General features: G+C 35.7%; 1 protein-coding gene across 3 annotated transcripts in view; it reads right to left on the bottom strand.

Moving 5' to 3' along the window:
* The window catches only part of EPC1 (enhancer of polycomb 1), a 94,253-nt gene that overhangs the window by 2,139 nt on the left and 65,340 nt on the right, over window positions 1-26,774 (bottom strand). For 2 of the 3 annotated variants that reach the window (XM_028120869.2, XM_028120867.2), the window contains exons 3-14: window positions 16,474-16,619; window positions 15,854-16,060; window positions 15,328-15,476; window positions 14,294-14,453; window positions 12,880-13,056; window positions 12,708-12,797; window positions 12,475-12,623; window positions 10,326-10,678; window positions 2,816-2,940; window positions 2,649-2,735; window positions 1,691-1,832; window positions 994-1,357 (exon numbers count right to left, since the gene is read on the bottom strand). In XM_028120869.2, coding sequence (XP_027976670.1) covers window positions 994-1,357; window positions 1,691-1,832; window positions 2,649-2,735; window positions 2,816-2,940; window positions 10,326-10,678; window positions 12,475-12,623; window positions 12,708-12,797; window positions 12,880-13,056; window positions 14,294-14,453; window positions 15,328-15,476; window positions 15,854-16,060; window positions 16,474-16,619 — 2,149 coding nt within the window. The remainder of the gene's footprint in view (window positions 1-993; window positions 1,358-1,690; window positions 1,833-2,648; window positions 2,736-2,815; window positions 2,941-10,325; window positions 10,679-12,474; window positions 12,624-12,707; window positions 12,798-12,879; window positions 13,057-14,293; window positions 14,454-15,327; window positions 15,477-15,853; window positions 16,061-16,473; window positions 16,620-26,774) is intronic. The other variant, XM_028120868.2, reaches the window with a different exon arrangement.

The raw sequence follows: 26,774 nt of genomic DNA, 5'->3' as shown, positions 1-26,774 counted from the left end.
CCTGGGCCACTCCTGGCTGAGGAAGTCTACCTATCAGCTTGGCATCCAAGCTGTTCCAAAGTCTGCCCTCCTCCTCCCATTCCAACTTCAACTACTAACCTTCCCAAACCTCTAGACCAACTAGTTTAGTCCTTAACCTCTGAACACATTTGTGTTTCTCCGGCTCTCTTCCTCTTTTCTGCCCAACCAAGATCAAATCTGATCTTATTTTGTAGAACTTTCCCAGAATACCGCTGGTATGAAAAGATTTCTCCTTATATTGAAATTATAGCCATAACCTATACAATTAATTTGATAAGGATATGATGTTCTGTAATACAGGAACGATTTTCACCTATTATTCAGTTAACGTTATTTAATTTTTACACTTTTATGCTTGTCTTCTAACTAAACTGAAAACCCCTTGTCTTTCTCTTTTTGTTTCCCCTTTCACTACTTTGTAAGTAGCAGGATTCTAATTACCATTAATAGTTAAAACAGGAGAGCCCAAGCAAACATTCTAAACCATCTACTGAAACCCAACAAGACAAATTAGCATAAAAAATAATGGTTTGAGTAGAAGTTGACCTGGCATTAATACTGTAAGCCTTTATATTATTTACATTATTAAGAGCAGCTTAGCATAAGCCACAGGTGGGTTGTATCAATTGTTTACGTGAGAAGCTATGGAAGAAAACGAACAAAAGAAACATTCTAAAGAGAACTCCTCCCACCCAAAGGTGGAAAATGAAAGCATTGTAAACTCTTTATTATACTAAGAAAGTGACGTCCAAAGCACATATGCAATATTCAGTATGTCATTTAATTCAAATTCTCAACAAATACTGAATTATTACATCTGTTTAGTTCTTGAATAAATAAGGAATTCTCATCTATCCATTGTTAATGTATATAAGGAAAAGAACAAAAAACACAAATAAGTAGAGAGCACTAACAGGATTTAAGTTAGAGCTCATATTTTGCACACATTTTAGACTTCAAATAACTACTGACCTTGGAACTGAATCTACAGCGGATGAAGATGGAACCTTGGAGACTTGACAGTTTGCTGCGGCAGCCAGCTTTAAGGCAGACGATGGAACAGCACTTAAAGTCCTAGGTATATGTCGTGCGTTTATGGGGGCAATAGAGTTTACAGTGGCAACTGATGAAGGGACAGTTAATCGAATGTTGTTCCCAATCAGAACCTGAGTTGTTGCAGAATTGGCAGCAGTTACTTGATGACTCAGTGCACTGTGGGAACTTGAAGTCTGTGTCATGTTTGAAGGCTGTAACAAAGTTGAACCTGCCGTTGATGGACTCGTGTGTACAAGTGCTGTTGGTGTAGTACTACTGAGGTGTAAGCCCTTGTATACTCCTAGAGAAAAAGGAAGAAGCATTGAAACAATGTACAGCTTTGCTGTTTATTATAGATACATGTTACAAACATCAGGACAATTTAGATGTCTTTGTCCTTTTCTTTTTTTAATGATTTATTTATTTATTTGAGAGAGCGAGCGAGCATGCGCGGGGGCAGGGGGGGAGAGGGAGACAGAGAATCTCAAGGAGAGTCCCTGCTGAGCACGGAGCCCAGCGCGGGGCTTGTGGGGCTCGATCAAACGACTCTGAGCTCATGACCTAAGCCGAAATCAAGAGTCGGACGCTCAACCGACTGAGCCACCCAGGCACCCCTAAATGTCTTTATCCTTACCTGAGGCTGGAAGGACACCATTCACCCCAATTCCAAGCACCACATCATCCTTCATCTTGAATCCCATCAGCTGTTCTGATGTCACCAAAGCAGAAGCAGCAAACTGAGCACTAGCAGAATCCAAAGTCTTGGAAACAAAACCCTAAAAAGAAAATACAAAGCAAATCTAATCTGCATCGCTTGGTCTCAAATTAACATTAAAGCCACACAGGTACACCACAATAGTCTGAATATAAACCAGAGTGGCAAACCACTGAAATACCTTTATCTCTTTGACAGTCATAAATTTGAAGAATGCTCAAGATCTAAGAACTCAGGGATTATGAATTTTGATCTTCGTATGTGACACTATATAATATGGACAAGTCAATTATGAAAAGAAACCTATAATGTGGAAACAGTAAACCTCCGACACAAAGTGTCAGACAAGAAATATACTAGTAAAACATTTCAGAGATTTGCAAATACATATGACGAAAAATGAATAGATAAGCTTCTTTCACCTAACTTACACATACATACACATATAAACAAAGGCGCCTCTGGAACAGTAAGATAACTATCCCTTTAGAACAGAAGTAACAAAATATCGTATCATAACTTGGGCTAGAAATTAAGAGGCTCCTTGAGTTTTTTAAATGAATTTTTCCTCCAAGATGCTAAGATTCAAATTTTAGCCTTTGAGCCTTACATGTGTTTAAATGGCAAACGTTTATCATGCCTGAGGTTTAAAAGTGATTTCTTTTAATAGTCAAAGAGGTTTAGTATGGTAACTTTAAATAAATTTTAATAATAATTAAAATACCCAAGAGAATGAGCTGGGTAAGATTATATATTAAAGAGGTACATTCACAGACTACAGGACAAACTTGGAAGACAGTGTCTTGATCTCATTTAACTATGCTTTGTAGTTTTACTTTTTAAAATAGGGAGCAGAGGTAACAGCTTCCATACTCACCTGTAACGTTCTTTCTAAACCCTGTATAGAATGGCTATGATGTAGATTCAGGCGAAAGCCACTTTTCTGCTGGTTAGATGCAAGGTTCTATGACAACAGTTGGTAATTAGAGATGCACTCTGGTGGGAAACAATGAGGGATGATCATAAGACAGACAAATCCCTCACCTGTGCAGTGGTGGCGGCGGAATTACTATTTGCTTGCTGTTGTTGTTGCTGAATTTGTGCAAGCTGCTGTTTCTGCATTAGTGCCAGTTGCTGCTGATGTTGCTGGTACTGTTCGGCTGTAAATGCTGGACATAAAACAAGGGGACACTTTATAAAAACTCACAGAGCGCACACACATCTTACAGTACCAAAACAAATTTCAGCATTAAAAAAGATTTTGTGCAAAATTAAAGCATCTGACAAAGGCTCATGATCCTGCTAAAGACCACTTCCATAGGAAAAATTCCGCATTTTTACAACCACATTTAACAGGAGTGGCTTGAGTTCAGAGCAACACAAAATTATAAACTTCCCGAGTTTTAACAACATAGGAAAGAGAACTCACTTCTCAAGTTTGAGAACCATGATTTTTGTAAGCTGTGACACTTGTGCTAGACAGTGTAAAAAGGTAATCCAGCTTTTTAAATCCACATATTTGGAATTCAACTTTGCACTGAGCTTGAGAAGAAATCTGATAATTACCATTTGGTTTCTCATTTACTCATATTACTGTCCCAATGCATTTAGACGATCCCTAACATTCTGTGTATCAATACTAATTGTTTGACATTTTTTGATTTTAGCCATTATAAACATTCCCTCTACATGGAATATAAGGTTGTTGGTTTATTACCTTTATTTTATTTTTTTAAAGAACTCATCCTTTAACAGGAAGAAAAAGAGGCTCCAAATGTTAAGGTTAATTAATTTTCCCCACCCAATTAACCCACCTGGAAAAAATCCAGTCAATAAGAACGGAGTTGTTTATGTTGATTTACTGTACAGAATGATGTCTGAGGAAAGACACTGTGTTATGCTACTTATGTTTGTCTATGGAGAGCTCAGTTCTAAAAAAAACAAACAAAAAAATGTTCATTTATTACCCCCCAAAAAAGTGTGTGCAGTTTTTAAAAAGGAAACCTTTTTCTTTTCTTTTTCTTATTTTTGCCGATTAAAAAAAGGAAAAAAAAAGGGCACATACAATCACAACATCTGACTTTAAAGGCTTCTTTAAGAAACCTGTGATGTTTGGGTAAGAATTATTTCAAAACACAAAAAAGGTTATCATGCATCCCTGAATACCAGGGAATCTATAAATCATGCAATGCAAATTTCCTCAGTCTAAATTTTAATGTTTTCAAAACACTGTCACTTAATATGTTGTAGTCTTTAATTGCATTTTAATAATTTAGTTGAAGAGAATATCACTTCATCAAGTTTTATAATTTTCACTCATAACTCATAAAGAATCTTTATCTTCCAGGATACAGCTTTCCTGAGTAGTACCACTACAAAATGTTTAGGTAGAAATTCCACCATATTGTGAATGGATCAGAAAATTCTGAAATAAAGTTTAAGAAAACCCCAGAAATTTAGTGTCTACACAGGCTTTACACTTGAACTAAGTTCTTGGGCTACAGGAGCAAAAACATAATTTCTTGTTGTAAAAACTTTAGTTGTTATCTGTCCTTTGATGCATTTCTTTTCCTACTATGTTGTAATTCTCAGATCTGAATACTATAGGGAAGACTTTTATTGACAACAGGATTAACTTCTAAATATTGACATAAAGTAACTTGGTGTCAGAATGACCATTTCCATGTAATAGAAATGTGCTGAATCAAAACTTGAAGAAAATTTACAAAAATTAATGCTGCCCTGATTGTTTATAATTAATGTAACATTTATCTATATGTTTTAAAAAATCCGTAAAAAGCAACTATTTAAACCTAAAGATCCTTAATTTATTAAATAGTTTTGCTAGTATGTTTTTGAGATTTACACTTTAACTTCCTAAGTTTGAGTGAGTTGCCTAAGTCTTGAATTTCCTAGCAGGGGATGCTCAGTAAATTTTTTAAAAAAAGGATCATTTCTACAAGGTCAGGTCATTACATATTTATGAAAACAGTAATTTAGCATTCCCTGGAGACCTATATACAAAAAACTCCATTTATATGAATGAAAATATTATTATAGAACTTTGTGTTTATGTACGTTTTAATAAAAAAATTGGCAATAATACATTAGACACCGACTTGGAAAAAAGTTCCAAACATTTTCGCCCTAATTTAAGTCAACATTATAATCCCTGGTCTCTGAGGGTCTTGTGAATTTCACTTTTAAACAACTGTTAACTTCTTCCTAATACAAGATTTAGAAATAAAAATGCAACTAATTCTCATCACGATTTTAGATCCCTACTGTCAGTCTACTGCTTAGAAATATCTCTACACTTTTGGAGTCTAGTTACGAAATTTTCCCCAAACATGTTTCATAAATGATCTAGAAGAAATGCATATGCCAAGCAACATATACACAGACAATGATGGTAATAAAGACCATGGGTCTAGGGGCCAGGAGACCTTGATTTTTTTTTAGCTCTCAGCTCCATCGTAACTAGCCAAGTATACCTGGGCAAGTGACTGAACCTTTTGGGGCTCAGTTATGTTCATCCAACATACTTAGATTAATTTAGGTGATCACTAAAGCCCTTTTCAGCCAAGTGATGAAAGGATTTTATATTTTTTCTGAGAAATAAATTTCCAATCCAAAAGGCTATATGAATAAGTAGGAAAGCTTGGACAAAGGTAAGGTATACATTTGGGCAAATACAATCTGAACTGGGTTTTACACTGTTATTTATATAGAAAACCGAGAAGACTTCAGATGGCATTATAATTCAAAGTCTAATCAAATGCTAAATGGAAATAAATAAAGATAACCGTTATTTCCCTAATCTCTATCAAGGCAGAAAGTGTTATGGTTCCAGGTCTACCTCCAGATAGGGTGTGGTAGTCAAGTTTATAATTAACATAAAGATGGACAGGATGGTTTCAGCGACAGATGACCAAACCTAGAATCAGAAGCATTTCACAGAACACTAAATTTTTAGATCAGGAGGCATCCTTGGTGATTTCCTCCTACAACTTCACACTAAAGATGAAGAAACTTTCATCTGAGGTCACAGATAAAGTTAGTAGTGGAAAGGGGGGGAACCCCACCCCTAAACCATTGAAATTTTAAATATGAAAAGACATAGACAAAGTTTGTTTTAGATTTAATATTTTCAAGAAATAATTAAACTTTTAATATACCCAACAGTATGAATCAAGTGCTTAAAAAAAAAAAACCCCAAACACCCTCATATATACAGCACCTGACAGGAATCTAGGTATGGGAGAGGAGTCACGCGAGGGACATGACTAAAAGCTGAGACTAGGGAAGGAGCATAACAGGACTTCACATATTTGAAGGACACTATGATGTTGGAAAGCAAGAAAACTTATTCAGTATGTTTCTAAGGGCGAAAGAGGAACCTATAAATTTAAGGAGGCAGCTTTTGTTCGTAGATGGACAAACTTTTAAGCAAGATTCCCAACTCTAGAATAACCTGGTCTATAAAACTGTTGAATCTGCCCTCCCTAAGCAGTTTAGACAAAGGTCAGAAACTACCATTTTTTGGTAGTTGCTAACAATTCTCTGGAGTAGAAATTTAGATGCTACAGTCTAAGATGTTACCCATCCACTTGGACAGGAAACTACTGTGCGGCACCCCAACACCTGGAATAGTTGAGGCTGTTGCCCTCTAAGTCACATTCCCGCAGCTGGAGCAGACCAACGGAAATGATCAAAGATGTGGGAGTAGGTGAGGGTGACAGGTACTTAGGAAAAAATTATTTTGAAAATCCAGTTTGAGAAGATAGAGGGAAGATTACCAAAATGTACATCGTTTTGTTAGTTAAAAAAAAAAAGGCAAAAACCCAAAACCAAAACAAAAAACAAAAAACCCCAATAAACCCAAACACCTATTTTAAAAGATAACCCTTGATTAGAAATATCTTTGAGCAGTACACAGGCAGAATATTATTTTAATATGGGAAAAGGTTACTTTAAAGAAACATAAAATAAAATGACTTCAGAGAGTATTAAAGTATGATCCCCTAACCAGGAAGCTTGAATGATAGTTTTGAGGTTCATAAGTACTTGTCAGCCACCCAGAAATCCAATCTGAAAAGAAAAATATGGTGTATTTCCTTGGATGGCCAAACATGAATGAACCTGAATTCATTTGGCTGCAAATTACTTGAACATGAGATTATCTGTGATCCAATCTTCCACTTATTGTAAATCATCTTGCACTTCAGCACACAACTACAGAACTATTAATTCTACTACTATGGGTGCTACTTCACACCCTGCTAAGGATATAATTTTGAATTGTGAAACACACTTGGATAAGGATTAAGGCCCAACAGATTTAAAAAATCTAACCATGAAAATATCCAATGCTTGAATCTAGAGTTCCTTTGAAAAGTGTATGCTACAAATTTTATGAAGTAAAATGTACTAATTTAAGTAAGCTACAGATCCTGAGACTTAAGAACATATTATTCTAGCTACATATATCCTATTAATTTACGAAAATAAACCAAATCTTTGGTAGAGACATGTGAGCTTAGGAAAATTATTTAGAAAGCTGATGAAATTTCAGTGGGAACTGGGAATTCAAATCCTGAACATATAATGGTGGTTTAAAAATCACTTTTCTATTTACAGTCTTTCTAAATGATAGAGTTCTTTCTAATTATGAAAAAGGTATTAATTCTGACATGTCATATCCCCCAAACTCAAACACATGCAAATGAATAGTCACTGAACAAACACTAAATTTTCAAAGGTGCTTCTATAGATTAAAAAAAAAAAAAATAGTAGACTGTATTTGGAAACTGTCCAAATCACATATTAACTCAATTATTAAAAATGCAGAATTGATTCATATGTACTAAAATCTAGTCCTAGAAATTCTAAACACACATATATTTAAGTCTTCCCAAGTTCCTCAACATTGTGTCATTTTGCTGTGTGTTATCCAGAGGATCAAGCACTCTAGCACCTAACCAGGTTATTAGCCATCTGGCCACACAACTATGCAAAATGGCCAAGACTGGGAAGCAAGCAAAAAAATTCCAAGCAGCAGAAGCTACAAAAGTTGGTATGTTAAAGCTCATGATGCCCTTTACTAAAAATAATGGGCTCCTGATATCCTCATTTAGAATTTCCTATTTGAAAATGAGAATAAATAGGCTCTTATAGGTGATAGTTAGAAAAAGGAAAATCAGTCCAGAGGGCATCACTATGCCACAGCATATGTGTAAATATTTAAAATAATGACAGACTAATAAAAAAAGGCTAAATCAAAGTATTTGGCTTAAGAAGCAGACAAGTAAGTATATATCAATTGGCTCATATATCATAGTGGCTAAGTTCTGAAATCAGTATAGTAAAAATTAAGCCTTGAAAATTCCTTTAGAGTCTCCCATGATGGATGTATCTCTTTTAATAAGCACAGCAAAGACAGTTTTTCCTCTGGCATCAGACTAGATCAGGTTCTGTGGCTGAGTACCAGATGACATAGTTAGGCTTGTATTTGGGGGCCATGCTATACGGAAAAATTTATCTTTAAAATTAAAATTACACTGATGGAGGTGAGATGCTTAACCTCAATGTGAGACAATGGAAGCACAGATACTCGGAGAGCAACAGTAACAGATTTCACTTCTGCCATTCCCAGAGTGGCCCACTCTGGACAATATATTCTTGCAGTAGAATTGTATTAGAATCCTGTGTAACTTCTGAACTGTTAAAATTTTATTTTTTTCTCCAGGGGCCTATAGTTGAATTCACTTAAGTTAAATGTACATATGATAGGACTCTATTATAATATACTTTGTAGAGCATAAAGAGAAAAGCTTTAGGTTTTTGGAATATTCACAAACAGGAAAGAATAAAGCATTACCCAACAGCAATCTGTAGGCATCTATTCTCTAAGTATACAAAAGATCTAGTAAAAATTAAGGGAAAATTGAAAACAATTATGTGCAACAAAAAATTTGATAAACCCATTCTTTAAAGGTTGTATCACATTATATGGAAGAGGACATGATTAAAAAGACAATCACAGTTACTAAAAATTGTTTTTCAGCTAAACTTTTGGTAATACTACTTGTTCAATGTTCACTCTTCAATATTCTTTGGCAAACACAAGTCAAGTTTCATAATATCAATGCTTACTTATGTAGTATGGCAAAACAATTTATATAAAGATCATTACAAGATAGACAATTCAACTTCTCTATTTTTTTTTTTTTTAAGATTTTACTTTTTTAAGTAATCTCTACATGAAGCGTGGGGCTTGAACTCACAACCCAGAGATCAAGAGTCTCATGCTCCACTGACTGAGCCGCCAGGCATCCCGCAAGTTCTCTACTTTAAGGGGCGAGAAGATGGGGACTGATGAAACATGCCAGTTTTCTACAAGAAGTCTCAAGGAATTTATACAGCTTAAATATCTATCAGGGGAAATATATTACAAGTTTATACTTCTAAAATCCCTATACTCGCACACTATGTAAGTCCTCTTTCATATTGAAAAGTTCTTTATTTTGATTTTTAAGACTGTAATAGCTGAGAGAAACGGACTCTCCATAGTATATACTCTGAAATTAATGGGACTATACTAATCCGTTAGGACTCAGAATAATTTAGATTATCTTCTAGTTGACTTCTGAAATGTGATTATTTTTCTTATGAGCTAAAGACTTCCATTTCATAGAAGTACTTGTTTTCCAGACACAAAGTAAATTAGTTTATGGAACCTTTTCTGGAGATCTTTAAGAATAAGCAGCACATTTTCATATTTATTAGAAGATTTAACTGTAGTCTTACCAGATAACTAGGGCGACACAATAAATATCTCTACAGTCACTTCAAAATCTGTATTTAAATTACCTTTACAAAAATCTGTGGTAACATAATTTTAACAGTGAATTTCTATAACTTACATGCCTCAAATAACACAGATTTATGCTTTAAAATAGAAAGCTAAAATTTTAGGAATATTTAAAGACAGCATTTATTTTAGACACATTTCACAATATAGCCATAATGCTAAAGTAGATGTTATCTGGAAATGTTTCCAAAATTATAATGATCCTATAAAATTAAAATAACCCTTTAAGTATTGTTCTCTGAAAAATTAGTTTCTCTTATAAATTATTCTGCATTACTGTCAGTAGATAAGACTTTTGCATATCTACTGACCTGCTGGTCTACTTTTAAACAGTTTAAATAAAAGACTAGAGAAGTATCCAAGCATAAAATAGTAACAATTAATGGCCCATTTTCTTTTCATATTCTTTGAAAATATAATTGCTGAATTGTGAACTGTGGGTTCACAGAGTATATCCAGGAAACAAATGTCATACATTAAGTAGTAATAAACACCTTTGCATGTGGGTGTGTTTAAGTGAAAACACATGTACAAAGAGAATTCAAATATTTAACCTCGGTCCTTTTTTTCTCATTAGTTTGAGAGAAAAGGACTTTTGGCCTTAAATATAATACACCACATTCAGAAAATGGATGAACCTGACATTTCTACAGAAATGTACATCATAACAAATAAACATACCAAAATGTGCTGAACCACTGCTACTTTTACTTTGCGTGGAGGTACTGCATGTCTGGGTCCCGGGTTGTGCTGTTCCTGTTCGATTTAAACTCCTATATAATTTCCTACAGGAGAGTTCATCATTGTCACTGTCATGTAGGGATGGTGTCCGAGGCCTAAAATGCCGCCATCTACATGATTTGATATTGACTAGTATCTGACTGAGGTCTTTAGAGAAAGATTTGTCCGAGGTATTTGTTTCTGAGGTATTGGCAAACTGATTGACTGGAGAATGTTGTGGAGAGGAAAGCATTTCCAAATCCAGATGTTGAAACATACTGTCATAGTCTGAGTGAGCTCTGTCCAGTAAGACCCTATTAAAAATAAGGCAGGGAACATATATGTAAAATAGCTATTCAAAAATTATAAAGAAAGACCCTCCCAATTCCCCCAAAGCCATCTCATACTAAATATTTAAAAGCTATAAATTTGATTATTTCAGTATTTGGCCCTGTAAGCTAAGTTCTCAAATTTTGTGGGTAAATTTTCAATTTCTGATAAAAGTTCTTTTACTTTATAACAATCTGATTAAAGAGAGTAATCCACCTTAAAGAATTAGGTACACTATTCATTTTACATCAGCAATGGCCTACTAACAGTTCTATGAGTTGGTCTACCAGCAGAAGTTACTGATAAAACATGAGACTATTTTTCTTTCCAAACTGCTTTTCAACCAAAGATTTTTATTTCCATTACAAAGCACCAAAACACTTCATAAAATATCTGTTCTCTATTAAGCAAAAACTTCATTCTTTTTTTTTTTTTTTGCAGGGGTGGGGGAGGTAGGAGAAAAGCAGTAAAAAGTATGCGAGCTTTGGGTTATTTTATACGATTAAAATTTCTTATTGACAAAATATTTGAGATCCACTACTCTAGAGGATATGTGTTATTTATATAAACTTTATAAATGTTTCCATCTTAAAATACTAACATTGACTACGTTAGTATAGAATAAAATATAGCCAACATACAGAATTTTCACCACTATTGATGTCAACATAATGATGGGGGGAAAGGCACTAAATAAAATATATTTCATGCCCAGACAATTCTAAACTAATGTTTAAGTGATTAAAAACTGCAATTAAGATTTGAAAAATGAAAGAAACAGGTATAAGCCATAATTCACTATAAATTACATCCTTAGGTTTCTTCCTGAAAGCACCCTGATATTATGTTCTGCCTTTTATTTTTTTTTTTCCACCTACATGGGAATATCTTTCTTTTTCTTCACTTTTATGTGTTCTGTAATTCCTTCCTGCCTCCCCCACAAATTCTCACATAAAGGCATCTAGAGTGTACAGGGGTTCTATCATGTTTAAACAAAAGAAGAACAGTAATTAGATCCTGAAAAACTGGGATGTCAGGGCAGGTCATGCATGGATCCTGGAGCCTTTTTTTTTTTTTTTTAAGATTTTATTTATGTATTTGAGAGAAAGAGAGAAAGAGAGAGAGAGAGAGAGAGAGAGACAGCATGTGGGGGGAGGGGCAAAGGGAGAGGGAGAGGCAGAGTATCTAAAGCAGACTCCGTGCTGAGCCCCGAGTGCGGAGTGTGATGCAGGGTTCAATCTCACGACCCAGAGATTATGACCTGAGCTGAAATCAAGAGTTGGATGCTCAACCAACTGAACCACCCAGGTGCCCCTTCTGGAGCCTTTTCACTGAGGAATTAAACAACTTAGTGTACTAGTTACATGACATTTCTTAGCTTATTCAATCCTTTCTCCTAACATCTCCCAGAACTGTTTTTTTTTAAGACTTTATTTATTTATTTGACAGAGAGAGAGAGACAGCGAGAGAGGGAACACAAGCAGGGGGAGTGGGAGAGGGAGAAGCAGGCTTCCCGCTGAGCAGGGAGCCCGATGTGGGGCTCGATCCCAGGACCCCGGGATCATGACCTGAGCCGAAGGCAGACGCTTAACAACTGAGCCACCTAGGCACCCCACTCCCAGAACTTCTGAAACAACTTTTTGCAGTTTAACTATTTTCATCAAAAATCAGTTAGGAACAGAAAATAGGAACAAATAAGCTATTTAGAAGGATTCCCTCTCTTTAAGCTCTAGATTTCATTACCCTACTGTCCCTATGCTAGGAACACAGAAACACTTACCTTCCGCCGCGCCCAACCCGTCTTCGTGCAAATCCAATACACCTTTGGGGTACGGTGAGGGTAGTTAAGCAGTATCTATATCGTACATCCCCTAATCCTCCATCTTTAGGACTAGTCCAAGGCCAGTTGCCAGTTTGGTCTAAGTGAGGCTAAAAAAAAAAAAAAATCCAAATTATTTTATTTTGTCAGTTAAAGGTGAAGTTTGTTATTTAAAAAGAGAACCTGAAACTTACAGCATAGTACTGACAGCCTGCTTTCCTACGGAAAGCAAAAGGACCATCAGGATCATTTTCTTCTTCAGCTTCCGAAGAGCCAGACAAAACCTTTAAAATAAAATGAAGTGAGTCAAAACATGTGACTTCCTCCATTTCTCCTCTATACTCATAGAGAAATTTGTATCTTTACCTGGGAGAGAGGTTCTTCATCCGAGCTGGGAAAGTCATACTGATTTAAATCTTTAGCATTAAAGACTGGCAGTGCAGCAGGACTCGTCTGCTGAGGGGCTGTAGCAGCAGACGATGGTAAGACTTTGGGCTTCTTTTCATATTTACGTTTAGGTCGGGTAAGATCGGCTTTATCTTGCTGCAATAAAGTCATATTATTAGTCAAACACTAGAAACCATGTTCAACAAGCCTGTAGTTTGTGGTAAGTTTTAATAAGAAGTTTAGAGCTAGAACGAAGTCATTCATACTCGGAAGAGCTATATAAGATGCTGATGTTTTGTCATCTTATATTGTAAAGTCTTACAGGTTGGTCTCTGTGAAACAGGGATAATGTTCCTACAACCTAAACATAATCTCATGAAAGATTTTGTTTCAGTTAAAGTAAAAGAAGAGAACAGAAGTTCTTCAGCTTCTGAAAGCCTGTAACGGCAGTTAGTATTTACCATTAGCTCCTGTACCTTTTTCTCAATTTTCTATCAAAATTCTAGAAGAGAGGGGCGCCTGGGTGGCTCAGTTGGTTAAGCGACTGCCTTCAGCTCAGGTCATGATCCTGGAGTCCCGGGATCGAGTCCCGCATCGGGTTCCCTGCTTGGCAGGGAGTCTGCTTCTCCCTCTGACCCTCCCCTCTCTCATGTGCTCTCTCTCTCTCAAATAAATAAATAAAATCTTTAAAAAAAAAAAAATTCTAGAAGAGAATAAAAAAAAAGGGGGGATCTAGTATTTATTCTAAAGAGTTACCAAATCAATTTTGGGAAGATAATAATGCAAACAATTTTACATATACACAAAGCAAACCTCATAACTTTTCTGTGGAGGTGTTACAAAAGTAATAGTAAGGATTTGGTAGCTAAACAATAAAGGCTTTCTGGAGTGAATCTGGGCAGTTTTAGGTGATAAAGAGATGAAATCATGAAACAGGGACAACACAAGGATAAAATACAGAAGCAGGAGTGACTGAGCTGACGAACACAGTGCATGTTGGAAATACGTACGCAGGTGAGAGCAAAAGCTAGGAGCAGTATGAAGTATGCAAGATGCAAGAAAGGTTAGAGGCAAAAATGATACTTGTTGGGAAGAAAAAGATCACGGCAGTATTATGGTTGTGTACATATGCTAAATACTTGTATCAAGTTTTAGGTAGTTTATGGCATTATGGTTCTTTTTGGAAAAAGTAAGTTATTAAAAAGTTCATCTATATGGTATCTCCCTTTATAATTCCTACCGTTGCATCAACAACAGTATTCGAGGTCAGTCTTGAATCAAAAGCTGACTTTGCAGCATATTTCACGGTAGGGTTTATATGTATTTTTCTTTCACTCTACTGATAAAACGCCATTCTGTTATCAGCTACTGTTATCACAAAAATGTTTACCACCTTATTTGCTTTGAACTCCTTCACATCCATTGCTTCCTGATGTTTAAATTGACTGCTATTAGTAATAGGGATGATGGGGATGGCATAAGTAGGTTTCATTGGCTGTCTCTGTGCCATAACCTCGGACACGATCTCTCCATTGTAGTCACCCAAATTATACCTGAAATTATAAAAAAGAAAGCTGCAAAAGTTAAAGTTAGTGCTGTAAATACCTAGGACTATTAATATCTGAGATACGATTATAAACACTGAGTAGACTTACGGTAAGATTAAACTCTGATAATTTGCTGAATGCTTATTAAAAATAAAGAGTACATAATTCCTTCTGTTTCTTCCATTTAGTTTTTGGCTTATAGCTTTATCTTTGCACCATAAATACATGATTGTGGTAAAAAAAATAAAGGTTCGAATTTTAACTCGCCAATTTTGGTGAAAGATTTGGTGGAGATGTTGAAATTAATGCCTACAATGGTGCTGAGGAACTTTCTGCTAATTTGAATTGTCTGTGTTATAAAACTAATTTTCCTGAAATGAATTATGAGAAATTTAATAGTGGTTTTCTTTGGAGATACTGACTAGGAAACAGGAGAGTGAGGCTTAAAGTTGTCACTGTGTACCTTGCCAAATGGTTGAGTGTTAAGATTATGGGACTTTTCCCCTCCCTTCTTTATACTTCTCTGTTAAAAAACACAGTATGTATTTAAAAAAAAAAAAAATCAGTGCCATCTAGTGAGTAAATTAAAAACTTTAGAATTGACAAATGTTCTCTCCTTCCCAGCCTTGCACTCAACTCAAATAAGGACAAAAGAATAAGATTATACCTGCCATATTTTAATTTTACTGAACCTAGTCACTTTTAAAGAAAATAGAGAAACACATGTAAAATTATGCAAAATATATCATATCACACATTTAATAGTTTCTACTTATTATTAAAGGAAGGTATTTCCAAGGTTAATTGCTTAGGTACCATACTTCAATACACAAAATGCTAATGGCACGATACTTCCTGATCCTATTAAAGTATACTTTACCTCTTTTCCATAATTTCCAGTGTTAAGTGCAATAGCTCCCTTTTACTCTTTTCTCTTCTTTTTATCATCTCTAGAATAGTAACAGCCCGACTCAGATCTCGACGCAGTTTAAGCATTTTTTCATAAGAGGCTTCATCATTTTTGCGATTCTGCAAATACGAAGTTGCTTTTTTAATGTCAATAACATTTCTAACTAGTGGCATTCTGAACACAGCTACTAATATATAAGAATACATACATTTGAAGGGCTGGTTAGAATTTAAAGACACTGAAAGGGAATATGGATCACCAGGAAATCAATTTTATATGTGATTTTTAAATAGTTTAACATTAAAATATATCATTAATAGTTGTGTAATGAATCCTAAGGTTGATTCGTTTTAAATTAGTATTTTTCATTATTTTGCACAGAAAGTCTATTTAAATACAAATTAAAATACAGCCTTCCGATGCAGAGATATGTCATAAGTATAAATAATTCTTATATTAAAAAAAATTGCAAAAAAAGTTTTCCAAATTCACTTACTTTTCGAGTCTGCATTTTTTCAGTACGTCTTCTAAAAGCCACATAAGGATCATTTGTGCTGGAACCATCTCTCTTCTCTTGTTTTACTGATGGGATAAGAGATGGCCCTCGACAGTTTTTTCTCTTTTTAATCCAGTATTCATAAACTTCTCTAATTAATTCATCGTCTTCTTTTAGCAGTAGCTTGGCTTCCTGCAGACTGACTGGCTAAATGTAAAATCATTATGTCATTTTCATATAATACATATATAAGGTTCAAAAGTCCTTCTAACTTTAATGACAATAATCAAAATAACAACAGTATTAATAATAGCAAACGTGGAGTGCCTTATACATGTCAGTCACTGACGCTTTATATACATGAGTTTAGTTAATTTTCACAACAATCTTATCATGTTCATCATCTCTATTTTACAGAAGGGGAAACCGAGGCACAGAGACCTTTTTTTTAAAAAACGTATCGCTCAAGATTATACAGGTTAGTACTGGGCAGAGATGGGATGTGAATTCATGCTTGTTAATTCCAGAGACTGCTCACTTACCCTCACCCCAATATTATCCTGTTTCCATATACATATATATGGAAACATATACTTATTATATATACAGTGAAGTTGTACCTGCTGACCACTGCCTTTTTCTAGACGGTCAATCATCTCCTCAAATTGCAATGGGCAGATGTCCATTTTCTTTTTTAGTTTATTCACAAATACTTCATCTTCAGAATCCAAATCATAATCAGGCTGTTCAGCGTCCAAACTAAAAGCTGACAGAAGAAACCATAAGCAATCATTTACTATGTGAATCCACTGACAAAAACTTCTCAACAGATGTCTGGATAGAAACAAAATCTAGATTTTCTAAAGAAATAAGAAATTTATGCTTCCCACACTTAAAGTTACTGTTAATATAGACACACACATAAGTCATAAAAGACAATGGATGTGACCCCTTCCCCCACCTCAAAAGTAAACTAGAAGCCCATTATTAAGAACATAAAGAGATTATTAAATGTATTGGATTCAACTCTACGTAAATCTTATAGCTAAAAATGATAAAATATCAGCAGTTTCATATGGTTTGATATAATATAAAAGGTCTTTAAATAAGATTGTTTCTAGAAGAAATCCTACTTAATAGATTATGTAACTACTTTACCAAATGCTTAGGGAGTGGTATTTAAAGCTGAAGTGTTAGAAGCCACTGCCAAGGGCGCCTGGGTGGCTCAGTTGGTTGGGCAGCTGCCTTCGGCTCAGGTCATGATCCTGGAGTCCCTGGATCGAGTCCGGCATCGGGCTCCCTGCTCGACGGGGAGTCTGCTTCTCCCTCTGACCCTCCCCCCATCTCATGTGCTCTCTCTCATTCTCTCTCTCTCAAAATGAATAAATAAAAATCTTTAAAGAAAAGGAAGAACTATCCTTAACAAAAAAAAAAAGAAGCCACTGCCAATAACAGTAATAGCTATCACTCAATGAGTGCGCTTCTGCTAAGGAGGCTTGTTTCCTCATGACAATCATTGTCATGGTGACAGAAATGTGATGTATTTCGTATATTTGTTAAGATTTGAAAAAAATGCCAAGAACCACATCATCAAATGTCATTCAATTACGTGTCAAAATTAAACTAGGCTAACAATAATATAAGTAAACTATTAAATAACTTGATATCAAAATGTCTCACACCTTTCCCTTGCTTAATAACTCTTAATTTCCTATCACCTCAGAATCCAAATCCTTAGGACTGTATGAGGTCTTTTTTTGACTTAGCCTCTCCAGTCTCATCAGTACTTTATGATGTAGCATTATCAAATTTCATATACATATATATATATATATTTTAAGTAATCTCCCCACCAGCATGGGGCTCGAACTCACAACCCCGAGGATCAAGAGTTGTGTGCTCTACCAACTGAGCCAGTCAGGTGCCCCTCAAATTTCACCTATTTCATACAGCGTGCTATTTCATGTCTTGAGGCCTTTACATTAGCTGTTTTCTGCCTGCCCACCTAACAAATGACTGCAAACAACCTGATTTCAAGTCCTGTGGAATTCCTTCCTGATTGCCCAACTAGTAAGTGGTTCCCAGCCACTTTTATCTTTTATTGATGCTATGAACCCTTTCCCAGAAAAACAGACTGTGTGAACATATAACATTCTGCACAAATTAAAAGGAATTCAAATATCTCTAAAAGCTGTGGCACCAAGGTTAAAAATTCCAGTTCTAAATCAATGACCTTCTCTTGTACTATTTTCTACACATACTTTATAATCTACTTGATAAATATTAGGATATGACTGAGCTCCTTGAGAGGAGGCACTGTGACTTATTTACCTCGGCAAAGACAGTAAACATGTTCATCTTGTATGCCAACTGTTTGCAGTACTCTACTGAAAAGCATTCTGATACTGCCTTGATTAAAGTGGGGGAAAAAAACCCTGAAAAAATATGTAGTTATCCATTAGTGATATCTGTGATAGGTACAAGAGGGTACCCTTTGGCTACCCCATCCTCCCTCCCTGCTTCAAGTTTAACATAGTATCTTGCCTACAGGAATCCAATAAATATTTGTAGAATTGAACATATTATATCATTGTTTGTTTTCTGTTTTGACCTATTTTACACTTCTGTAATATTCCTAATTAAAATATTTAGATTCCTTCATAAAAATCTCTATATGTTAACACCTCTGCACCCCTGTTTCTTACACCCAGAGGCCCTCCAATGACTTTCCATGATCTATTTCTGTTTGTTATTTTGATGTAAACAGAACTTTTGCAGATCCTGGAGTAGATTAAACACTGTCTGTTAGATTAAAACACTTGTTTTCTTGGGTCCCTAACCAAAACAATTCATATCTGCATTGTTCAATAGGATAATCATTAGCTAATTCAAATCAATTAAATTAAAAATTTAGTACCTCAGTCACATTAGCCACATTTCAAGTATTAAATAGCTATATGTGGCGGGGCGCCTGGGTGGCTCAGTCATTAAGCGTCTGCCTTCAGCTTGGGTCATGATCCCGGGGTCCTGGGATCAAGCCCCGCGTCGGGCTCCCTGCTTGGCAGGAAGCCTGCTTCTCCCTCTCCCACTCCCCCTGCTTGTGTTCCCTCTCTCTCTGTGTCTCTCTCTGTCAAATAAATAAAATCTTTAAAAAATAAATAAATAAAATAAATAAATAAATAGCTACATGTGGCTAGTGCTGTACCAGAAAGCACAAATAATAAAATATTTCTGTCATCATTTAAAGTTCTTTAACAGAACTCTTTAATAGAGTGGTGATCCTGATAATCCAGAAAGCCAAACTGACAGGGACCAACTAGCATTGTTCTGCTTCTTAAGGGCGTATTTTATATATGTTTAGGGTCTTATTTATATATCACTTGGCATCTTCCACTATAAAATTTCTCAGATCAAATCATACTTACAAAACTTATTTACAAAAACGAAACAAGCTCACCTAACATCACCTTACGTTTGCACTACCAAACTATATTTGACATATATTATATCATGAATGACAAGTCACATCCAACATACTGGGGCAGGCAGTCAAGACTGGAAAGGAAGATCCCTAGGTTAGGGAGCTCAGTGTCTTTTCCACGGAAAGTTAACAAGTATCTGAGGGTCAGAATGCTCTCGCCTCTGCAAGAAGCTTTCCTTCTACAGATGGTGCAAACACATGCAAGATCTTAAAATACAAGAAGAACCAAATCTTGTTCAGACATAAAAACACTAAAGCCCTAGAAAAATGCTAACATGTAAAAATTCACTTTAGGATTTCATTTGACCAAAAAACCAGAGCCAATGATTAAAATGCAATTTAGCTTCAGCCCAACCTGCCGCTTCCAAATGACAGCTCAACTGCAGCTGATAAAGATTTAACATAGTTATCATGGTCCTAGAAAGAGGAGAATCTTCAAATTTTCTGGGCCATGTTATTGAGTGTGTTCAAAGTAGAAAACAGGGTTTACAGAGAAATAGGCAAGTGGATTGCACCTTGTAATTCAGCTCTGTCAATTAAAATGAGACCTAGCTAGCCAATAATTGTTTAAGAACAGGAGCCATATTACAGAGGCTAACTCATTTTAAAATATTTTGATAGGGATAAACCCAGATATGTGTATGGTTAAACAAAATATACAGATGGAAGAGAAAATGCAGTAGAAAATAAATCCAAGCAAAAAGAACACAATAGTACATACATGTAAGTTTATTTATTTATTTTTAAAGATTTTATTTACTTGACAGAGAGATGGAGAGAGCACAAGCAGGGGGAACAGCAGAGAGAGAGAGGGAGAAGCAGACTCTTTGCTGAGCAGGGAGCCTGATGCGGGGCTCGATCCCAGGACCCTGGGATCATGACCTGAGCCTAAGGCAGATGCTTAACCGTCTGAGCCACCCAGGCGTCCCTAAATTGATTATTTTTAAAGAAGATACAAAGTAGTACACAACAGTCCTCGCCCTTATGCTTAGAGTCAAGTAACACAGATGAAATGTATATAAATATTTATGTAACAAATGCCATATGTAGCTCAGACTAAGTATGTATGTCTATAACACCAATAGTGAAAGGATATTTGGGCCCTGAAATGGGACAAATTGTGGATTAGAAACAGAATGTAATCCCTGATTGAAAAGAAGGCACATTATACTAGGCAAGGAGAAATTTCTCAGCCCAGGAATGGTAAGTGGGTTTCAACTCAACCATAGCCCTCAATGATTGGTAATATCTACTTGTAAAGTTCTTGAAACAAATTCTGAGCAGCAGAAAATGTTGTTAATAGTGATATTTACTATAGTGTGGTAGGTATTTGACACATTTGCCTTAGACCTAAGGAGACAAAGCTATCACTGGCTAGCTAGATCATTGAAGTCTTCAACTTCTTTATATTCATAAGTAACTGAGAGCTTTGAGTCACTTTTAGAATGTACTTGAGGAGAATGGAGAATCTCAGATTTGAAATCACAGATACAAAATCCTTTTTGATAAAATTCTGTGGATGATGCTATGGATTTTACATGAGAGTAGTACCAGAAGAATAATGGCGGAAGACTGGATGTTGTAGGTGGATATGGAGGTAGGCAAAGGGAAGGAGGAAATGCAATCTTTCAGAATCAGGGCATAAAGACAGGATATCTCTATTCTAAGAGGTGATTTTAAAAGTAGGTTCTACAAAGATCTATTAAAAAAAAAAACCTTCCTACTTAGAAATTCACACTTATAAAAATTGCAAAATGAAAACAGTCTAGGGGCACCTGGGTGGCTCAGTCAGTTACAGGTCTGCCTTCGGCTGAGGTCATGATCCTAGGGTTTTGGGATGGAGCCCTGCACTGGGCTCCCCACTCAACTGGGAGCCTGCTTCTCCCTCTCCTTCTGCCCCTCCACGTGCTTGCGCTTGCTCTCTCTCTCTCTCTCTCTCTCGCAAGCGCTCTTGGTCTCTGTCTCTCAAATAAATAAGTAAAATCTTAAAAAAAAAAAACCCACAAGAAAATAGTACAAGGAACACCTGCATATCCTTTACCCAGAATCACCTACTGTTAAATTTTGTTTTATCATCTGCATGTGTTCTGTTTTATATCTCTAGCTTCTATGTACACTTACACTTTATTTTTTGAGGCACTGGAGGATAAATTACATTCATAATGGTTCCTTACTGCTAAATACTTCAGAGTGTATTTCCTTAGATTCTTTCATATAATCACAGTACAGTCATCAACTTCATAAATTTACACTCATAAAACAATTTAATCTCCTGCCTACATTCCAATTTTATCAGCTGACCCAGTAATTCATAACCTACCCCCCCTCCAGCACAAGACCAGTCTAGGATCAAGTATTATTTTTGTTATTGTCTCTCTGGCCTCCTTTAACCTGGAACATTTCTATAGCCTTTCTTTGTCTTTTAAGATACTGATGTTTTTGAAGAATACAGCCCTCTCCCCAGAACATTTATTATTATTATTATTCCCATTATGATTAGACTATGCACTCTTAGATGGCATACTGCATACTCAACTTTCTCAGTCCTTCTCACGGTATCACGTCTAGAGACACACAATGTTCATCTGTTCCTAATAAGTGATGATAATTTTCATTACCAGTCAAGAAATTACCCAATTGTTTCACTGCATAACTACTGTTTGTCCCTCCGCCTTGTAACTAATAAACAGTTGGCAGGGAGAGCTTAAGATCATGTAAATATCCTGTTCCTCATCAAAATTTTCTCTTATATTGAGAACACATTGATGATTCTTACATGATTCAATCTTGGTCACAGTAATGGCAAAAATGATCTTCCAACTCCAGTACTCTCTTCACATTGTACCACTCAGCTTTTGGCTTTGTACTACAGAAGCATGAGACTACTCGTCACCATTTTTTATTATCAGTACAGGCTCCTGAGTTCCTACATTTTTCAATGCTTCACAATTCATTATGTCTAATTATTCCATTGCTTAAATTGTCCCAGAACCAGCCAGTGAAAGAAATTCCTGTGTCCTTGTGATATGCCCGTCATTTTTTTTTTTTAATGCTTAATTTCTGACATAATAAGAGGTTCCAGGTTCATCTTGCACCTACCCTTCCACAGCCCTGGAATCAGCCATTTCTCCACAGATTTGTGGACCCATTTAATGGAGAATGGATTAGAGAAGAGGTGCTAGGTGTGCTCACTGCTACCGAGTAATCTTGCTTCTTAGCTCTTTCAGTGGACAGAGTTACAAACGTATATATATGTATCTCCACAAACGTGTATATATATGTATCTCCACACACAGGCATATATACATATATAAATGTACATCAAGATTACCCTTTAAAAAAAGGCTTCCGGGGCACCTGGGTGGCTCATTCGTTAAGCATCTGCCTTTGGCTCAGGTCATGATCCCAGGGTCCTGGGATCGAGCCCCACCATCAGGCTCCCTGCTCAGCAGGAAGCCTGCATCTCCTTCTCCCACTCCCCCTGCTTGTGTTCCCTCTCTCGCTATGTCTCTGTCAAATAAATAAGATCTTTAAAAAAAAAAAATAAAAAAAGGCTTCCTTTCAGGATTAATAGGAGAGCCTTGAGACCCAAGGGCAAAAAGAAGGGGGTGAAAGAATAGTTCCTGTCTATTCTGGTCAGAACTGTTTTGTCCTTTCTTCCAGTTTATATAAATAGGAAAGTCCCATCTGTATACTCTAGAAGCCTTACAGATCAGCAGCAAAGAGAAACAACATTACATGATCCTTTGGATTAGGAGATGCTGAGTGTCAAGCACTCAGTGAAATAGCTTAAAAGGTACCTAAAGTCTGGCACTAAAGAAGGGGATAATGGTTATAATATGGGTTTCTTCCTTAAAAGCTCTGATTGGAGTAAAGGAAGAAAATTATGATCTCTTCCCTAAGCCAGCTGAAGATAAGGACAGAGTTGAACTTTTCCAAACTAATGTTCAATAAAATGTTAACAGAGAACATATAATAAATACAACTAGAAAATGCTGGGTTAAAATTAGCCTTTCCTGCAGCGCCTGGGTGGCTCAGTTGTTAAACGTCTGCCTTTGGCTCAGGTCATGATCCCAGGGTCCTAGGATCGAGCCCTGCATCGGGCTCCCTGCTCAGCAGGAAGCCTGCTTCTCCCTCTCCCACTCCCCCTGCTTGTGTTCCCTCTCTCACTGTGTCTCTCTCTGTCAAATAAATAAATAAAAATCTTAAAAAAAAATTGGCCTTTCCTTTCTTTTTCCCCCTAGCCACAAGACTCCTAGAGCCTATAAATATGAAAATACGCATTATGACTCTGGGGGCAGGTAGGGGAATATAATATGTAATCATTCTCAAACATGTTTGACCATTGCTTTTTTTAGACAATACTAGTTATCACCTTTTAAAAACTCCCAAGAAGAGTTTGTGTAACATTAGCTTAAGAGATTTACACAATAGAAATTAGGGGAACTAAAATGAACCAGTCCATATATATAATTCAAGGTAACATATCCTTCATAAGTAATTTACTAGACCACCTAGCAGACAAAATTTTAACTTTATAGAAATTTATACTCTAATTATTTTATTTAGTGTAGTGTATTAAAAGGCAATACCAAGTTTTAAAGAATTAACATAAATCTTACATAATTTCTTCCAGAAAACAGAATAAGAGAACACTTTCCAACCTGTTTTATGAAGCCACTATCACTCTGATACCAAAACCAAATAAGACAGAGCATGCACACGTGCACATACACATATACACAGCCAAAAAAATCTCTCATGAACCTAGGTGCAAAACCCCCAATAAAATCCTCCCCAACAAGGTATAAAAAAAAATACACTACAGTCAAGTGAGATTTATTACAGGTATGTGAGGTTGGTTCAATATTTGAAAATCAACCAGTGTAACTTATCATATCAAGAGGCTAAAGAAGAAAAATCACATGATGCTATCCATTGATGTAGAAAAAGTATTTCACAACACTGAACACTGATTCATGATAAAAACTCTCAGTACATTAAGAATAAAAATCATGATCCATAAGAGGAAAACTGGTAAACTGGATCTCAGCAAAAAAGACTATGAAAGACTCTGTTAAGAGGATGAAAAGACACATTATACACTGGGAGAAAAGATTTCCAAATCACATATATGACAATCTCTTAAAAAACAACTACAAAAAAACCTACAGGTAATATAATACATAATGATGAAAGACTTAATTATTTCCTTCTAAGACCAGGAACTAGGCAAGGATGTCTGCTCTCACCACTTAATATTTTAACACAGTACTAAAGTTTTAGCCACTATAATAATGGAAGAAAGAGAAATTAAAGACAGAGAGATTGAAAAGGAAAAATAAAACTATTTGCAGACTTCAGCATGATTTTCTATGTAGAAAATCTCAGAGAATCTGCAAACATCTCCTAGAACTAAAAAGCAATTTCAGTTAAGGACATAGGGCATAAGAAAAAAAACAATTTTACCTGCATTTCTGTATACTGACAATGAACAAGTGGAAATCAAAATAAAAAATGTAATACCATTTTCAATTGCTCCAAAGAAAATAAAACACGCAGGGATAAATCTAAAGAAACATGGTCAGGATCTGTATGATAAAAATTATAAAGTGTTAATAAAAAAAAATCAAAGAAGACCTAAATACTTGCAGAGTCATACTGTGTTCATGGACTGAAGACTCAACATAGTAAAGATGTCAATTCTCCTTAAAGTGATCTATAGGTTTAATCTAATTCCTATCAAAATCTTGGCAAGTTTCTTTGTAGATACAGACAAGCTTATTGTAATATTTATATGGAAAGGCCCTAGAATACCCAATACAATTTCGAAAAAGAAAAATAAAGAAGGAATGACTCTCTGTGATATTAAGGGTTTTATAAGTTGCAGTAATCAAAACAGTGCTACTATCTTGGACTAAACGGAAATCAAGGGAATAGAATATAGAACCAGAAACAGATCCATATCAATATGTCCAGTTAATTTCTGACCAAGAAGCAAAAGCAACTCATTGGAGGAGGGATGGCTGTTTCATTAAATGATGCTGGAGCAACTGCACACCCAGAGGTAAAAACCAAAACCAGAACAAAAACCACTTGACCTAAACCTCACACACTCAAAAAACTGATCAGACACTTAAATGTGAAACCGCACACTTCTAGAACAGAACATAGGAGAAACTCATTCAGACCCAGGAAACGGCAGAGTTCTTAGAGTTGATACCAAAATCATGATTCACAAGAGGAAAACTGATTTAAATTTGATCTCATCAAAATTAAAAGCTTTTGCTCTGTGACAGACTCTGTTTAGAGAATGAAAAGACAAATTATATACTGGGAGAAAATATTTCTAAATTACATATATGACAAAGACTTTGTGTCTAGAATATACAAATAAAACAGAATCCTAAAACTCAATGTTAAAACAATCGAATTAGAAAATAGGCAAACACATACACAATCATTTCACCAAAGAGGATATATAGATGGCAAATCACATGAAAAGATATTTAATATGTTAGCCATTTACAGAAATAAAATTTAAAGTATAATGAGAGATCACTGCATACCTATTAGAATGGCGAACGTAGAAAAGTGATAATCCCAAATACCGACAAGAATACAGGACAAACTGGATGACACATATACTGCTGGAGATAATGTAACACAGCACAGATACTCTTGGAAATACTGTGGAAGTTCTTGTCAAACTAAAAACAGACCGAGCAACTGAACTCATAGGTGTTTATTCCAGGAGAGATAAAAACATGTTCACACAAAAACCTGCAGATGAATATTCATAGCGGCTTTATTTGTAATAGTCAAAACCTGGAAACTACTGAAATGTGTTTCATTGGGTCAATGGTTAAACAAACATATGGAATACTACTCACCAATAAGAAGGAATGATCTATATTACATGAAACAAGCTGGATGGACTCCAAGGATGATATGCTGAGTGAAAATAGCCAATCTCAACATACACTGCATGATTCCGTTTATGTTATAATCATGAACTAATATAATTATAGAAATGGAGAACATATTAGTGGTTGCCAGGGGCTAGGTTTGGCTATAAAGGAGTAACATGGAATCTTGTGGTGATAGTACAGTTGACTTATCTCGACTGAGGTGTACAAAGCTACATATATTATCCTGTGAATTTATAATTATTTAAAACAAAATGTTAAAAGAAACTCAGTGGCAGCTAATACTAATTAGCAGGCTATCTTGATTAATATTCCAATGTATATATCTTTCCAGAGACAACACACTTCAAATCTGTACTGATTAAAAAATTTTCTCCCCAAATAAGCTGCAATTCTGCTGCCATTTTATTGCTATTATTTGATTACAAAATCAGCAAAGTCAATTCCTTTTAAAATATTGTAACTCTGGACTCTTCTGACCATAATTTAATCCACTAGTTACCAGTAAAAT

Source organism: Eumetopias jubatus, unplaced genomic scaffold (genome assembly GCF_037043125.1).
Source record: "Eumetopias jubatus isolate StellerSeaLion01/CBP00866 unplaced genomic scaffold, mEumJub1_p1.0 scaffold_8, whole genome shotgun sequence".
Classification (NCBI taxonomy): domain Eukaryota; kingdom Metazoa; phylum Chordata; class Mammalia; order Carnivora; family Otariidae; genus Eumetopias; species Eumetopias jubatus.
This window is presented reverse-complemented; position numbering and strand designations above follow the sequence as displayed.